Genomic DNA, 17,615 nt, shown 5'->3' on the forward strand with positions numbered 1-17,615 from the left:
ACCAGTAGGCGGCGACTTTGTTGATCTTTGACAGTTGAACGCTGCCCGTGAAACAACAAACGAAGAAGAGAAGGAGCCAATCAGATGAAGAGCAAAGGACATATGTCCAGGCATGTTCTGACACACGTGCTAGCTACCTCAAAAGGTAATATAGAAATAATGAGATCTATTTTAATGCATCAAAAGGTAATATAGAAATAATGAAATCTGTTTTAATGTCATGTACTCTTGTGTTTTCTTTGTCAACAAGTTTCTCTCTTCGCATTAGTCGTACGTTGTGTTTTTCTTCGAGGAATGATGTTTAATATCTTGTTTGACGTGGCTTCTTTAGCTAACATTAGCTAACGTTAAGTCGGGTATCCATAACTTAGCTAGCTAGCGAACTGAACGCTGAACTCCGTAGAAATATCAGGGAATTGCAGTTTGTGAACCCTTTAAGGGTTTAATGCGGTTTAATTTCAGCTCCCCAAGAACGTCTGTAAATAAGCGTAAGCTTTTTATAACGACAGTTCGAGCAAAGTTACTGTCCATCAAGGCCTGCTTGGGGAGACACGTTTTCTGTAAAACGACAATTTGGTGGATAGTACATACAGCTAACGTTATACTAGATTCACACTATGCTGGTTTAGTCTAGCAATGATTAAACCCATTTTCAGTCAGGCTTTACGAGCGAGGCATTAAACTGCCGAAATTTCGAATGTTGTTTGGTGGTGGCACTGTCTGTAAAACAATTTGTCGTCACGTATGTATATATCCAGGAATAATGACCCTTTGACAGTTCTCGCACTCTCATAGTTAATTTTCTTAGATAACTTTTAATTAGCTAATTTGACTGGCAAATTTATCAAGCAAACAAGAGTCCCACAGTTTGTTTCTTCAGAATTGGCGTGTTTTAATGTGTTGCTGTCAATCACCTACCCCTTAAAGTCAGTGATATTTCTGCATGGTCAAGTCTGCCAAATCTTTGTGGACTGTAACGTAAAGGAGTTACAAAACATATTTATTTATTTTTCTTAATGTCAGTGTCAGTCTGTTCAGTCTGTCTTATAGGCAATGCACTTTTTTGTATGCCACACACACTAGGGCTGGGCGATATGGAGAAAATCAAATAGCACGATATTTTTGACCAAATACCTCTATCGATACCGCAACGATATTGTAGTGTTGACTATTGGTGCTTTCGCAAAATATTTACACAATGAGATTTTTGATAAATCAGTAATGTGGATATAATGACTTAGTGGGTAAAGGCAAATAATAGAACAGTCTGACATCACTTTACTGTAATGCAGCCTTTAAAACCAGTAAAAGACAACACTTATGCCATATTACGATATGCAAAATCTAAGACGATATCTAGTCTTATATCATAATATCGATATATTACACACACACACACACACTTGAGAACCAAGGTTAAGCCACAGGCCCAGTAACAAAAGGTACAATGCTACCTTTTATCAGAGCAAATGGGCAGATTTAAAAGAGAATCCTGAATAGTACTGATCACCTACTGAATTTCTTTCCTGTTAATAATCAGGATGTTTTGTGTTATTTTATTTCCTTAGAAAATGACTGCAATGCCAGTTTCATGTGTTGATGATGGCAGAGGCGTCAAAAAGGAATAAAGCTGCCTCGTGGGGGCTTTTCAGCAACTACCGATATTTGTGCAAAAAATCGATGATGCTTCGTGCCATGGAAAATGCGAGATCTAGGAAAAAATGCCAGCAGAAGATAAGCATTGCCAACATGAAAAGGAAAACCATGGACAACCATAATGAACCACTGGATAAAAATAAACTGGTCAAAAAAACAAAATTTAACAATACAAACACTCTGGACTCTGAAAGCAAGAGCACTCATGTATCTGAACCTGAACACCTTGAGCCTAAAGCTTCTGAGCACCACAGTTTAGTCACAGCCCTCAAAGACATTTGGGAGGTGGACAGTGGTTTCTCCTCTGAGACGAGTCCTCCGGTCAGTGGGCGGAGCTCGCCGTGCCTCAGCTTGTGCTCGACCACAGTGGTGGCGTTGGACTGTGAGATGGTTGGGACGGGGCCTGGCGGGAGCTGCAGCGAGCTGGCCCGTTGCAGCATCCTGGACTATCATGGCAACGTATTGTATGATAAATATGTCCGACCGTGTCAGCCTGTCACAGATTACAGGACTCGCTGGAGTGGCATCCGGAGGCATCACCTGCACAACGCCATGCCCTTTGCTCAGGCCAGGGAGGAGGTGAGGCGCGCTTCACTTTTGGATCTGAGATCTACCGATAGACCTTTTTCACAGCAGACATTTGGACTTGTCATAGTAGGAAAAGCACATCTGAAATTGATAACCTTAATGATGGCTCGATTCCATCAAGTATACCAGTAAGCTATTTAAGTGAGTCAGCATGCACAATACCAGGACCTCTCCTAAGTGGAATGCAGCCATCAGTAATGATTTTGAATACATCTGTGCTTTTCCTACTATGACATATCAACATGTCTGCTGTGAAAAAGGTCTATTGGTTCTTTAATTATCTCCTCCCTCTAAGTGCTTCTATTTACTCAGTTTACAATGAATACATCAGCTTAGGCAGTGAGTATACGTCTAATGTCCAATGTTGCGTAAAGGCGTAGTTGGTTGGTTTAGTGACTAACATTTGGATTAAACCGTAATCCATATACAGCCATGTTGCAGAGCTATTTCATCATTTAGAAGTAGCTTTTGAATTAATGTTACAGTATGCTGAGCTAAAAATAAAAAGGTTATTAACCAGAAGTTGTATTTTTCACAAAACTAATGAGCCATTTTCAGCTTTTTGTCAATGCAAAAAGCACATGTATCCCCCATTAAGAAGTTCAATAAATAAGAATCTAGATAGGTTAGGAATTGCTGAGAACAACTGAAGCTGTACTGCAGGAAAACGAGTCACACATTAAAGTACAAATCCAGCTGGGGGGGGGGGTGTCTGGCAAATATTTAAGATATATTAAATATATATATTTACTTCTGTGCTGCCTCTAAATTTTAAAACGTAAGGCTCCATTATATACAGGTCAAGGTGGTTTGAACGGTCATGCTTAAACCTAGCTGACACTCATTGATGCCAGGTAAATTTATATGTATCCTCTTCTGCACTTGCGTGGCTTCTCTCCTGTAGATCCTCAGTATACTTGAGGGCAAAGTGGTCGTCGGCCACTCCATCTACAATGACTTTGAGGCGCTGGACATTGCCCATCCAGGTCACATGGTCAGGGACACCTGCACGACGCGCTACCTCAGCCGGTTGGCCGGTTTCTGCCGCGAACGCTGCCCCTCCCTCAAAATCTTGACCAGTAAGCTGCTGAACAGGAGGATTCAGGTGAGCATCTTCAGACACTGTAAATGTGTGATTTTATTTTTACTAGAAATTAAAAATTACGGTTTTGTTTTTGTAGACAACTGTCCAGTTAAAACTGTATATTATCTCACATATTATACTGTATACTTAAAGGTGGAATCTGGGGCAAAATTATTCCAGCATTGTTTAGTTAAGTGGAGAGGAAAAAAAGAAGAAAAAAAGCAAAGCCGGCATAATGGCGGATATTCTTTACGGCATAACCACAGTGTAGTCTGTGTTTTGGAAGTCTGCTTCCAGTATGAAAAGCAGTTTGAGTTGTTGTTAAGCACGCTGACCCGGTCTGTGTTTACCTACCCAGGTGGGGAGGAGGGGTCACTGCTCGGTGGAGGACGCTCTGGCCGCCCTCGACCTCTACAAGCTGGTGGAGGGCGAGTGGGAGCAGGAGCTGCAGAACAAACTGAGGGGAGACGGCGCTTCACACGAGCCCAGCTTCGCCTCCTCAAACCACTACATGCAGGACGAGTACTGGCCAGATGATGCCATCACTGACAGCCAATGAGAGGAGGGTATTCATGACGTGTAGTGGGAAATACCTCGACAGATTTACATTACATGGTGATGTACGGTCATCAGAGCAGATTCAGATAACTATAAATAATGTGAATTAATAAACTCTTGATGGTAAATTAGGTCTGGATGAAAAGTAATTTCAAAATGGGTCATTTTTGGATGGAATATGTAAAAGGTTATCTGCATTGTCTTACATGAGATGTACTGTACAACTTTTGGGGGAAACAACTTTATAGCTTGAAATTAAAACGCTAACTTATTACTTTTAAACATGATTGGAGTTCCCAACAGCATATGTTTTGCTGTGATACCAGATATTTGCCTGCAGAGTTGTTAGTTGTAACAGACTTGATCATGTTTATAGGGTGACAAATGTTGGTGCTCTTAAAGTTGGGGGTTATATTAACTTATGATATGAAGAGTTTGGAGTTCTGGAACAGTATTTGCTCTTACTTGAAAGGTAAAATGTAACTATTATTGGACATGGAACTGGTCTTAGGCCACAGATACTGCTATTTTGGAAAACAACTATTTTTTGTTTTGTTTTTCTGAAATGTCTGTTCACATGAGAACATGGAAATGTGGCGGCTGAGCATACTCAACTTGCAGCTTTTAAAATGTTTTTTCACCGTCTAAAAGGCAAACAGGAAACACATTTTTAGAAACTAGTTTAAACTGCTGCATTTTCAGGTTTAAAGTGGTCCTCCATGTATATGTGGCCTTAAAGGTTTTATATTGTAACAATTGTAAATTGTAATAGTGGTATCTTTACCTCTCAAAAGCTGCTCTTAAATGTCCTAATAAAATGGCATCCTGTTCAAATGAAACACTTTTGTTTGCTTTCAGTGACTGAATGTGACAACACTGAAAACTGAAACCTAATAACACTTTTTCTTTATCACTGTGCCTTTTTTGTCACTTTAAAGTGTCTTATGCTCAGGTTTAACTTGAGTTTGCAGATGGATGCAGTGCTGCTGAGAGGCTCATCAGTACAGGACATCCTCTGCTTGACTCTGAGCTTCATTCTTTTTGTACAAAAAAATATAACCCTTTTGTAATTAGACTGATTGATACACAGACCTGATATTACAGGGAAAATCACTGAGACTGAAGAGCATGTCTTTGTCCCTGTATGGCAATTAAATAAATACAAAATGGCGCGTTTAGCAGCTAAAGAGAACGATATTTCCCCCCAAAGTTGGTGGAGATGAATAAGAGCTCAAAGAGAGCCATTCATCAGGTGGACAGAAACCTCCAAATGAATGATAATTGCTACGTCTGTGGGTTGGATCATTATGTTATTGATAACTAAGTGAGGAGGAAAAGTTCTACTCCACAACTATGGCGTCACAGTTGTCCTACTTGATACAGTGCCAGATTAGCATTAAAAGCAGCATTGTTAGCAGCAGCAGCCTATTAAGCGTGTTGGGAAACGGAGTCTGACATCGACTAATGGCACAATGTCCAAATAGGTTACAAAATCCACTGCAGTAAATGTGGCTGACCCTAGAAACAATGTCCCTACAGTTGGAAGAAATGTAGTCGAACAAAATGTGCACTTTTAACTAGTGTTCTTTTTTTGCTTCTCTTCCAGCATTCCCAGTTAATTTCCAGTGACTGATACTTAACATCCATGCGAGTCATTGAGCTGAAATGCAGCACAGCTTGATGTAGCCTAAAAGTTTGTAAAGGTCTAAAGATTTGAGCGTTACACTAGATTATGATATATTGTATATAATTACACTAACACTAAATATAAAAACATCGCGAGCAGCAGGTGGAGCTGTACATTTTGTTATGCTCCATGGATCTCTAAATAGCTCACATTCACATTTAAAGCCTGAACTTGGCCCCACAGCTCAGGCCGTAGGGAGAGAACAGAAAGTAGCATTGTTTTTCTCTATCCATCTACTTTTGTTCCCCAAATCTCTTTATTGAGCAAGATCAGGTCTGATTTAGCAGATTACTAGTCGCTGCCTGCTTTTTCATCGTTACATCAGAAGGAAAACGTGTGTTTGTGACGTTAGCATTACCAGGGCTCAGAGAAACTTCCAAACATCAACCACACAAAAGAACAACAGGCTGTATCGGTGTGTCCATAGACTGTCGAGTGTACAGAAACCTGCCTGGACAGGTGTCACATTCAGGGCAAAGGATATAAGACCCCAATTCAGGTCCAGCTGGGGACCTTTGTTGCAAAGAAAAATTAAAGAACCCACCAAAAAAAACAGCATTTATGGCCTAAACAGATATCTGCATATCAATGCAGAATCTGTACATGCAGGCAACGGGACAAGATTTGGTTATTGGAATTGTTCTAGTTTTAGTTTGAAATCCAAGCAGTATTGTCTAATGCATGCTGGTTAACAGTTTTGTTTTGTGGAGAGCAAAAGACCTTGGCCGAAATGCAATCTCCAAACCCTTCGGCTATCGCTTTTGATTAATTGTTTTGGGTGTTTAAAATACAGTGAACAAACCCAAAAGCAAATTAAAAAATTTCAAACATACAGCCACTGATGCAACATCATCTTAGATGAACTGCAAGACTTAAGGGAGGTGTGTGTGGGTTTTCCTTGTGCCGGCTTAAACAAATTGTCCTCTCTAGAAATAACTTTGAATGGGATCTAATGAGGAAAAAATGTTTGCACCCCACAAAATGTGTGGCACCTGAACATCATGAGTCCAACTCAGGATATGTTGAGGATTATGCTATAAATGAATGCACAGAGGTGTTTATGGTTTTGGTCTGTTACAGATTAAACAGCCGGAAATAAATGGGCCACATATGTTTGATTTGATTCAAGCCACTAATGATGTTTCCATTGATTTTAAAAATGTTTCTAATCAAATGCTGTAAACTTTTCTTAACCCATTAAGGGGCATGCAGTCTTTTAATAAAAATCATAATTTTCAGTCAATAGCAGCTTTAAAGCAAAAAACACTTCAACTTCTACGATTACAGTATCTGGTTGTACTTCCTCTCCAGTAGCTCTTTGTCAATTTGTTTTCATGCACACCTCTGTTGCTCAATTACTTAAGATGAATTAAATCTAGAGATGATTTTACTCAACCTCAGACTGAGTTCACTTGTCCGATTAGATGGAAGTGCTCAGAATTGATCACATTATATAAACCTTTACATTACTCTCAGCTCCTAATGCTGATATATTGTGTATGTAAGAACTAATCTGATCAAAGGGAACTGTGGATAGTTTAGGGTCTGTGTTTGCTGATATGAATTCACCTAGTCTAAATCCAAAGCCGTGTGTGTGTGTGTGTGTGTGGATATTTCCGGTTTATGAAAATAGAAGAGATGTTAAGAACATTTTATGAAGCTTTCTCGGTCAGAATGATGCATTACAAGTTTTAAAGCAAAGATCTGAGCTTTGCGATTTGTGAATCATCCAGAATATAGAACTGTTCTAGAACTGAGACCTTTTTATAAAACATTTTTTGTGCTGTGGGGCATATTCAGTGAACTGCCAAATAGCAGTTTTTTCTCTTTTGGGTTGCTTTTTCCCCTCTTACTGTTGTGTTTTTCTTGATTTTAATTATATTTCCCTTGTAGCTGTGTAGGGTTGCAACTATGATTATTTAAATGTTTAGATTAGTCTACCAATTAGAGCTGGGCCTCATGTCAATCCATGTCAATCATATATATATTTTTCTATATCGTTTGTACCGCAATGTCGAAAAACCAACAACTGAACTACGTAAAGCAATATTTACGTCATTTGGACAACGCTATGATCCTTGCACGTTATGTTTATTTTGAATTAAAGTTCTTAATAAAATGAGAAAACTACTCAAAATAAACAATTCATTTGTGAAATATTTCATTGACAGAGTATACATAAATAGGCTTTACCATGTGGTTATTTCCTATAGACTATATACTATATTAATAGACTATATTAAATTACCAGAAAACATGCTATATCGTGATATCTATACATATATTGTCACAGAGATATGAAATGATGACCTATATTGGGATGGAAGATTTTGGCCATATCGCCCAGCCCTCCTACTAATTATTTTGATTGATTGCTTAGTTTATGAAATGTTAAAAAAAAGGGGGAAACTTTTCAATTTGACATCTTTAAATTGTCTTGTTTGTCCATCCAACAGTGCAAAAATCTTAAGATATGTATTTTACACTAATATAAAACTAAGCAAATGCATGCGTTGTTCATTTTGCAAAAATGAGAGCATATTCACCAAATCTGATGACAGACCAGACCAAAATACACACAACTCCACAAAACCTGTTCTCACTCTCAACTAAAACTTAGAACCTTCACCATTAGCTGATAGAGTCTATGCGTTGCCCATTACATGTACCGGTATGTATTGTATATAATGTGTTGGCAGATTACCATGAAATGTGGTGGATTAGATTTATTTATTAGATTTTGCTGCTAATCAGGGTCTGAGGTTGTCTAAGTGATGAATATGGAATATAGTCACAGAGAGACAGCCTATATTATAAATCCCAGCCTTTTCTCTGAAAAGAAAAAAAAATAGATAAATGAAAGACTAACTAAAGGAAGTCATTCCTATTGCTGCTGGTCCCATTAGAAATGTCACAACATTAGAACCAATCTGAACTCCCAAATCAACATCATGTCTTTTAACATGTTAAAAGCCAACGTGATATCATGACTTCGCGTAAACATACACGCCACTTTCGTGTTATCTGTACGCATTTTGAGCGCCGTATACAGCGGACGGGTTGGGTTTAGGAAAAGAAGAAAGCTACGGCTGGGTTTAGGAAGCGTGACACGCGGATTGGGTTCTGGGTGGAAGTCCTGTGTTTGACCCATCCACCACCCCGACCAACCTCCCTATGCAGATTTTCGCCCTTTTCATACTTACACGCAATCGCAAGGTAATGTAAGTCAATGGAGACCAAACGGCGTTGATAAACACGCTAAAAAGAGAGTATGCGTCTTGATAACACGCCAAAATGGCATATGAATTGGCGTGTCATACATACGCCACTTCATGAGATCAGTCTGTAAAAACACACCATTTGAATACAGGCCTCCACCCCTCACCGAGTTGCAAGAATCCAACAGGGAATCAGCAGTCACAATGGTCACTTTTCACTCAAGTCTCCTTGGAATGCATTCAAATCCCTCCACCCTCTTAAACCACCTCTTACCTAAAGTGTGTACTCAAAATTACATCATGCACAATGTGCACTGACCCTGCCTTTCATCACGGGAGCACCTTCACCATTGACCAAACACCCTCACCATCACTTCCTCCCACCCTCTGTGCCTTTTATGCTGATTGAAAAGAAAAAAAAGTTGGATGTAATCTGGTGTGACGTCACTAATCCCAACGCTACAAATTATAGGTCCCATCCATCTCGCTCCACACAGACTCCCTGCGACTCCCCACCAGCAACTTCACATCTGCCTAAGGTGAGACCCCTCTACTGGATGTGCTACTTCACTTATCTTTTCTTCCTCTGATGTTGTACAACTCTCAAACTCTGCAGCTCTTCAGGGTTCCTCTGTAGTTTAACTGTTGTTAATGGATTTTGACCAGGGGCAGTGATGATCTCTTCTGAAGTGGCATGAGTGTGGACATTTTTTTTCTTTTTCTTGTATCTTGATGTACTTGAGTTAATTAGATGAAGACTAATATAAGACTCAGTAGGTGCATCATGGGACTTACTCTGGCTGCATTCCCACTGTAACCAACAATCCCAAAGCTGGTGCAGCTTTGGATTTAAATGTCTATTGAATGGCATATATTGTGATATGTTATGATATTCTCCAAACCTCTGCCTGCCGATGTGTGGGAATGTAACTTACAATGTACTCAATGTAAAGAAATGGAGAAGTAATGTGCTTTAAAGGGTCATGACTACTTGTCTGCATATCAAACCCATGAGAACAATTCTCAAGGTTTCCAAAGATTACATGGAAATGTGGGTTAAATGATGCACAAGACATTTGAGAATGTATACTTAAATACAAATACAAATGTACATTGAGTTTTTCACTCTGTTTTAAGTGTGATATATTTGACATTAAGGCATTCATTATCTATTGATCTGCTGGTTATTATTAATTTTGGTCTATAAAATGCAAGACTAGTGTCGTGAAAATATTCAAATATGTCCATCAGAATTGCTAAAAGCCCAAGGTTAAGCCATCAAATTGCTCATTTTGTTTGAGCAACTGTCTTGAAGTCAAATATATTAAGTTTACTGTCACATATCCTACAAAGAGCTAGGATGTACAGTATTTTGTATTTTTACTTGAGAAATTATTAACCTATTTTCAAAATAGTTGCTCATACATTGCCTGTCAATCGATTAAGAGACTACGTGTGCTACAACACAATTTCTTCTTTTTTTTTTTAAATCTATAGTAGATTTAAGGGAACACTATTTATAGTTGTATACTTTACTGATTTTACAAATAATACAAACTGAATTTCACATCATTGATGGTTATACAGAATTTTTTGGCATTATACTAAAGAGTATAAAGTTTGACAAAAAAAACTGGGAGCCTGTTGATTACGAAACCAGAAGACTGTTGACCTTAAATCTCCTGATAAATCATTCAGGGATGGGCAAGTGCTAAATATATCCGAATCAAGGTACCCTGTGATAGCAGAGAGGGTGGGATGAAGGGGGATTAAAGTGGAGTACAGTGTGTCAATTGTTGTTTTTTGCTTTCTCTCCCAGACAGTACAAAGCTCATAAAAGAGCAGAAGATATGGCTGTGGTTGTAAGTATTTGCACTTTTACTTATTTAAAACTGTGTTGGTCTGATTTTGCTTAAAGAGAACTAATCAATGCCAATATTGTACGCGGTTTTCTGAGTTGTAATAAGAGCGTTGAAAGAGGAAAAGCCTGTGATTGAATAAATCTCCAAGACAAATACCTATTCATGTTCCTGTAACATGGACTCAGCTGCAGCTCAACATTTCTCAAGACCAAAGCCCATTGTTATGGATGCCGTCAACGGCTACAGTAGCCTTAGCTGCAAATCTCTGATATTTACAGGCTTTCCTGGACTCATGTGAGGGAGATTAATAAAACACTGAGGCCTATTGATTGTTGCTCCTGCAACACTGGTGATCAGACATTTTGTCTCACAGATAAGTTGGACCGTTTTTAAACCTTACACGGCATTACCAAGTCTTGTGAGAGAATTATCACATGTCAGAGTAGAAACAAACTTGCATCTATTAGGGCTGAATATCAAATCTCACCCTTATATTGAATTATGTCAGAATTAAATGTCTGGTCAGATTTGTAGTACTTTTCTATTCATTAATCAGATATTTACTGAATGTCAAGCTCTTATATGGCTGCTTGTGTTTGCGTGTGTGTGTTCCAGTCTTTTAATATTTAAAAACTCTGACTTTTTGTACAAAAACATGATGATACACAGCACCTGTAGCTCGAAAGCTCAGTTAACATGGCAAAGTTAGAGCTTCTAACTGTTGGATTTATCAGCTAGTGCACGAATAAGATGTACTGTACCTGCAAAATGTACTCGAGATAGCAGACTGCTTTTTACTAAAAGGCTTTGTTTTTGCTCCTGAGATAATGCACCTGTTAAGTAACTCATGAGGACATTTTGACTGTTCAAACACAAGTGAAGGGCTAATATTCCTTTAGCTGTGGCAGTTGCATGGCCCGGTTAGTAGTGTGTGCAGGCTCGTACTGGGAAACACTACAGAGCTGTCATTAAGGTCAGAAAGGTTGCTTTTAATCAGGATGACGGTCACAGCAACACGTACACCAGGACGTGCAGTCCTAGTCTGTTTTTGCATTAATACTCTCTTTTCAGAGTGGAACTTACCGTATGGTGTCAGAGGAGGAGCAGGCTCTCAGGGCCAAGCTGGAACGTCTCACCGTCAAGGACCACGGGCCAGTGTTTGGACCCTGCGCCAGCTTGCCGGACCACACCAAGCAGAAGGTAAGCACACCTGTCCTCACATTACCAAGGACACAAAACATAATTCATGTACTACATTTTAATCACTGTTCTACAATTTATCACTCATGATGTATTACACAATATATGAAATTAAGCTAAGCTCATTTTTTATTTTTTTTTAAGAGAGAGATGAGTTCATGATGCAGTATCAGAAGAGAGCCGGGCTATGCTGACACTTGTGTTCACTAGCTACAGCTTTTGTTCCTGTTATGTAACGGTTTTGCTTCCGTCCAAACCCACCTGTAATACTTTACCTCATGTTACTCTTCTTTGAAAGAAAGCACTAAAAACATAAGAAATAGCAGACTCGGAGGGTAAACGGCTGGCTAGCATTGCATGCATCATATCAGCTGCTGCTCCCAACTAGGAAAGTAAGTCAAACTTGAGTTCTTCACTGACGGAATGGCTAACATGAAGGCAAGGTTGGACTGAATATCAGGGCACTTAGAGAGACAGATGAAACCAAATTGAGTAGATAGCATTGTACTCCTCTGTGCATAGCAGCTCTCCCTGCCTGCAAATTCTTAAAATACAGTCAGTCACTTGCAACATTAGTAAACATTTATCATTTACTTTTTGACAGTTCTGTGAGCTAACTGTCTGGTCTGGCTCCCCCTCCAGGCCAAGGACGAGCTGAACGAGACAGATGAGAAGCGGGTGGCGGCAGTGAAGGAGCTGCGAGAAATGATTAAGGAGAAGGCAGATGCAGGTGACGACCTGGCCAAGGGGGTGCACGACACGTTTGGAGAGAAACCAGACAGTTTGCTGGTCCGCTTCATCCGGGCCAGGAAGTACGACGTGCCCAGAGCCTTTGACCTAATGAAGGGTACGTTGGAAACAGTTTGAAGTGGCAGACATGAATATACTGACAGCATTTTTCCCACCAGATAACATAATTGTATGACATGGACCCATCATAAAAGAAAGCAATAATGCAATGCCAATCTGTATGATATGAGCAGTGGTGGAAGAACTTAATACCACAGTCTCAAAATACTCTGTTACAAGTAAAACTCCTGCATTCAAAATCTTACTTAAGTAAAAGTACAAAAGTATAAGCATCAAAACATACGTAAAGTGCGAAGAGTAAAAGTACTCATTATGCAGAATGGCCCATTTCAGAATCATATTCTTTATAATACTGGATTAAAATGATTGATGCATTAATGTGTACATCACTTTAATGTTGCAGCTGATAACGGTGGAGCTCATTCCTTCGACTTTATTCACTGCTGGGCAGCTTAATCACTAATAATATATCATAATTTATTAGTTGATTTATATTTTGTATTAACCTGAATTTGCAAAGTAACTAGTTTTGTCAGGTAAAGTAGTGGAGTAAAAGTACAATATTGGCTTCTAAAATGTAGTGTCGTAGAAGTATAAAGTAACATAAAATCGAAATAATCAAGTAAAGTACAAGTACCTAATAAATGTACTTAGGAAACAGTACTTGAGTTAATGTTACAAACACTTACCTCTGGATAGGAGTGACCTTTTTGAATATAATATAACGATGGACAGACTGAGACACTGCTCCAGAGTTCTCTAATAATAACTAATTTCCAAAAAATATTATCAGAAACAGGCTTCAAATGACATAATGAGGGCAAATACCTGAATATGAATATATATTTTGCACTGACAAAATATTTTTATGCTAAAACATTACAGTGATTCATATTTCCACCACACATGGGTCATTTTCAAACAGCATTTAGATCATCATGTTACACTAACCTAACTTTTCATGAATATAAAAAAACACAAACATTTGACTTTGAAATTATTAATAATAATATTATTAAGTGTTATTGAACAATTCAAATTAAAAACTATGATTCCATAATTGTTATGACCAATCGATACTTACCAAAAAAAAAAAGCCAAATTTACAGCCTGGTGTGACCCTGGAATCTACCCCTGTGTTTCCACCCAGGCTACGTGCGTTTCAGGAAGGATTACCCCGAGCTGTTTGAGAATCTGACCCCAGAGGCCGTACGCAGCACCATCGAGGCCGGCTACCCCGGCATCCTGCCCAGCAGAGACAAATACGGCCGCGTGGTTCTGCTGTTCAACATTGAGAACTGGGACTACGAGGAGATCACGTTTGATGAGGTAAGTGGGTGGTTTCTGGGTGACCGCATATCCCACAATGCACCTAGAAGTGCGTATTCGTTACATTACGTTACATGTCATTTAGCTGACGCTTTTATCCAAAGCGACTTCCAATTAAGTGCTTTCAACCTTGAAGTGTCCGAACTACAGACAACAAGTAGTAGCCTAAGTGCAAGTTCATTGGCTTTAAATAAGCAAAACTACTAATAGCACAATATTGGCTTCCAAAATGTAGTGCAGTAAAAATTTAAAGTAGAAGAAATACTCAAGTAAAGTATAAGTACCTCGAAATTGTACTTAAATACAGTACTTGAGTAAACTTAGTTACATTCCACCACAGGATCTCTTCATAATTTTCTTCATATCATCCCATTTTGCTCAAACATGAACAGAGTACAAATGTGACTACAAATAAATAAACGTGTGTGTGTGTGTGTGTGTGTGTGTGTGTGTGTGTGTGTTTAGATCCTGCGTGCCTACTGCGTGATCCTGGAGAAGCTGCTGGAGAACGAGGAGACTCAGATCAACGGGTTCTGCATCATTGAGAACTTTAAGGGCTTCACCATGCAGCAGGCGTCAGGAATCAAACCCACCGAGCTCAAGAAGATGGTGGACATGTTGCAGGTGGGAGAGAAGGATATTGTAGAAATAAAAACTGCAGATGAAAAGCCAAGTTTGCGTTTAAGTTTCAGAGAAATTTTATACCCTAACTTTTAAAGAGTGTAAATGCTACAGGGCTAGATACTAGATTACTAGTAGAACTAGATTGGTTTGCAGGTAAGAGAATTAGATGCTTTTAGATTTGGGAAAAGTCTTCCCTCTCCTAACACCTTGAGCCAGGTTTTATTGAGCGTTATATCACCAAACAATCTGACTTTTTTTTTGTTTGTTTTTCTGCCAGGATTCATTCCCTGCCCGTTTCAAAGCTGTGCACTTCATCCACCAGCCCTGGTACTTCACCACCACCTACAATGTGGTCAAACCACTCATGAAGGGCAAGCTGCTAGAGAGAGTGAGTCAGACAAATATAATGACTGAAAGTGAGACAGCACCATGGGCTTTAATCATTTTATCGAGAAGCTGCATGTAAAATATTGGGTGACATGTCATTACATTAAGCTCCAAGGCATTTTAACTTTTTTTTTTTTTTTTATCACACCGTGTAAAGAAATAACATGGTACCAGATTTAAAAGTACACAATTGTCAGCATTAATTATCTTGATTCAGCCTTTAGATTTTGTAACATGCAGATTTAATCCAGTTTGAAGATTTATGTTTGTATTTCATTTGAATAACATGTTGGTTTAAAATATTTCATGTAATAGTGCTAACATGTTCGTTCAAAAATATTTCATGTAACAGTGCTTTTTTTTGGTGGAGCTGGATTAAGGCCGGCAATAACACTCCAAATACCCATAATACTCCAAAAAGCCACTTTACAATTAACTTTATGCAGTGATATTATAGTACTCGGGTACAGGGTGCTCAAATAAAATTTCCACTTGTTTACATGTTGGACAGTCAGGTGCTATAAATACCTACAGTCTCAAACGCCTCTAACAGCTAATGTCTTTGCTCTAGGTGTTTGTCCACGGAGATGAGCTGGAAAACTACTACAAGGAGTTTGACGCTGACATCCTTCCCTCTGAGTTCGATGGGAAAGGTTCCAAGTACGACGGCAATGCCACAGCAGCCAAGCTGTTCGACTAAACCTCCTCCCTCCATTTGCTCCAACCAGGCGAAGAGCCATTATATATTACAAACCCCACAGACTGTGGAGACTCAAAGGCCAAATCTAACTGTGTGGTTGTGGGAAAAAAAACATTATGAATGAAAGGCAAAAAAGTGTGTGAGAAGTTCAAGTGATGTTGTTTTCCAGGGTTCCTGATGAAGCACAGTCTTAACAGGAACAAGGCCGTCAAAACCACTCACCCTCAGTCATTATAGCCCTCCCTGTATAAACCATTTGGTTCCTCTTTTTTAGCACTCGTGACCAAAGCCAGATCTCTACATATTATATAGATTTTCAAGTTTTAGATCATTAAATACAGACTGACAGATTATTTAACAATGCATATGTATTAAGATTTAAGATTTTCGACCTTTTAGGCAACCATTGACTTCACTTCAAAATAGCATCTTGTGAAAATCAACCTTCTTAGTTTAAAGACTTAAAGCTTGAAATAGACAATTCATCACAATAAAAATGTACGTGGCTTTATTGAATTTTTTGCAACATAACAGTAAAGCAGGTTTGGGCTCGTGCTGTTTTCATGCTTCCTTGTTGGCGGATTCAAAGAAGCTCTAAAAAGACCAAATTCACAATCTTTAGTGATTGTCGCCGACAAGGAAAGGTTTTCATGCTCACATGTTCACCCACACAGCTAGTTTGAACACTGGCAGGCTCCAGCTTTCTGAGTTTCTACCCTGTGGCCCCCCCTCCCTGTCTCTCCTAGAAGTACAAGGCTGATATTCGAACAAGTGCCTGTCTCTCATGTGTTTTTGAGATTGCTGTTTCTTCAATTTGAACATTATGACGTTTTACCCATTGTGCTACCTGGTGCACCAATAATAATGTCAATACATGTACAATAAACTGTATATAAATATAAGTTGTAGTCTTTGCATCAATTTGCAGTATAGTATTTAGAACATGTACATTTTGACCTGATGATGGCGCTAGAGGAAAAATCATCTCTGTGGTCGATGAATGACTGTACAAAACTTGATGGCAATCCATCTGATAGTTGAAATAGTTCAGTCCAAAGTGGTGGACTGGCATTTCCATGATGACAGCATGGCTATAAAAACCCAGAGCCAGTTGCAATAAACAGACAAAACAAAATTTATGTGAAAATATTTATTAATGAGTGAGTTAAAATATGACTAATCAGTCATGACTGTGCACCATATCAGTACAAAACACATTAAGATTAGATTATAAATGTTACACCCATATGCTGATACATAAAGAACAATAGTGCAGGCAAAAAAAAGTCCATATCAAACAATTAGGACATATTGCACATACATACACAATAATGGTGCTGTTGACTTCAACTTTTAAATCACAGATAGAGAATTAAAGTTGTATTAATTCTGATGGTTAAAATGTTGATTAATAAGCTCACATGGACTTAGGTGGAGTCCTCTGTATTTATTAACAGCTTCTGACAGGATGTTACTCACAGGAAACTGTGACTAAAAATAAACATTCACACCAAAGGCACAGAATAAACCACAGAAAGCAAATGATTTCGTCACAAAATATCCACATCCATTTTGTCAATATTAGAGACCTTTATCAGTACACTACTCATGGAAATATACTGTATCATGAGACATAACAGGTACATTTGCATGTGCCTTCTGTGTTTTAATGTACCAAAAACTGTATTATTTTTTTGGTTTTACATGGCAGACTCCACCCATCAAGCATGTAGCAATAAGCAGCTTAAAACAAACCCCCAAAAACCTTGGTCACTTATGAAACGTACAATTAGCCCTTGTTCAAAGTGATTTCTAACATGAGACTTCCATTGTATTTGAGCCAAAGCCATGTGCCTGTTTTTATAAGTTTACATGTGATCGAAATACAGCAGAATCATTAAAAAGTACAAAG

At 38.7% G+C, this 17,615-nt stretch overlaps 1 protein-coding gene across 3 annotated transcripts; it reads left to right on the forward strand.

Annotated features, from left to right (window-relative positions):
* The first annotated feature begins 15 nt into the window (after positions 1 to 15).
* Positions 16 to 16,605, forward strand: rlbp1b (retinaldehyde binding protein 1b). Of its 3 annotated transcripts, XM_039809837.1 has the most exons (9): positions 88 to 145; positions 9,264 to 9,330; positions 10,611 to 10,653; positions 11,725 to 11,853; positions 12,496 to 12,700; positions 13,814 to 13,992; positions 14,458 to 14,616; positions 14,894 to 15,004; positions 15,575 to 16,605. In XM_039809837.1, the coding sequence occupies exons 1-9, from the start codon at positions 103 to 105 to the stop codon at positions 15,701 to 15,703; spliced, it is 1,065 nt and encodes a 354-aa protein (XP_039665771.1). In that variant the 5' UTR covers positions 88 to 102; the 3' UTR covers positions 15,704 to 16,605. The 3 variants fall into 3 exon arrangements, with proteins under 3 accessions (XP_039665772.1, XP_039665774.1, XP_039665771.1); XM_039809838.1 differs by lacking the exons at positions 9,264 to 9,330; positions 10,611 to 10,653; positions 11,725 to 11,853; ... (3 more) ...; positions 14,894 to 15,004; positions 15,575 to 16,605 and adding exons at positions 1,569 to 2,235; positions 3,149 to 3,349; positions 3,687 to 4,725 and having other exon boundaries at positions 16 to 145; XM_039809840.1 differs by lacking the exons at positions 9,264 to 9,330; positions 10,611 to 10,653; positions 11,725 to 11,853; ... (3 more) ...; positions 14,894 to 15,004; positions 15,575 to 16,605 and adding exons at positions 1,569 to 2,235; positions 3,149 to 3,349; positions 3,687 to 4,725 and having other exon boundaries at positions 78 to 186.
* The last annotated feature ends 1,010 nt before the right edge of the window (positions 16,606 to 17,615 follow it).

This window comes from Perca fluviatilis, chromosome 8 (genome assembly GCF_010015445.1).
Source record: "Perca fluviatilis chromosome 8, GENO_Pfluv_1.0, whole genome shotgun sequence".
Taxonomy (NCBI): Eukaryota; Metazoa; Chordata; class Actinopteri; order Perciformes; family Percidae; genus Perca; species Perca fluviatilis.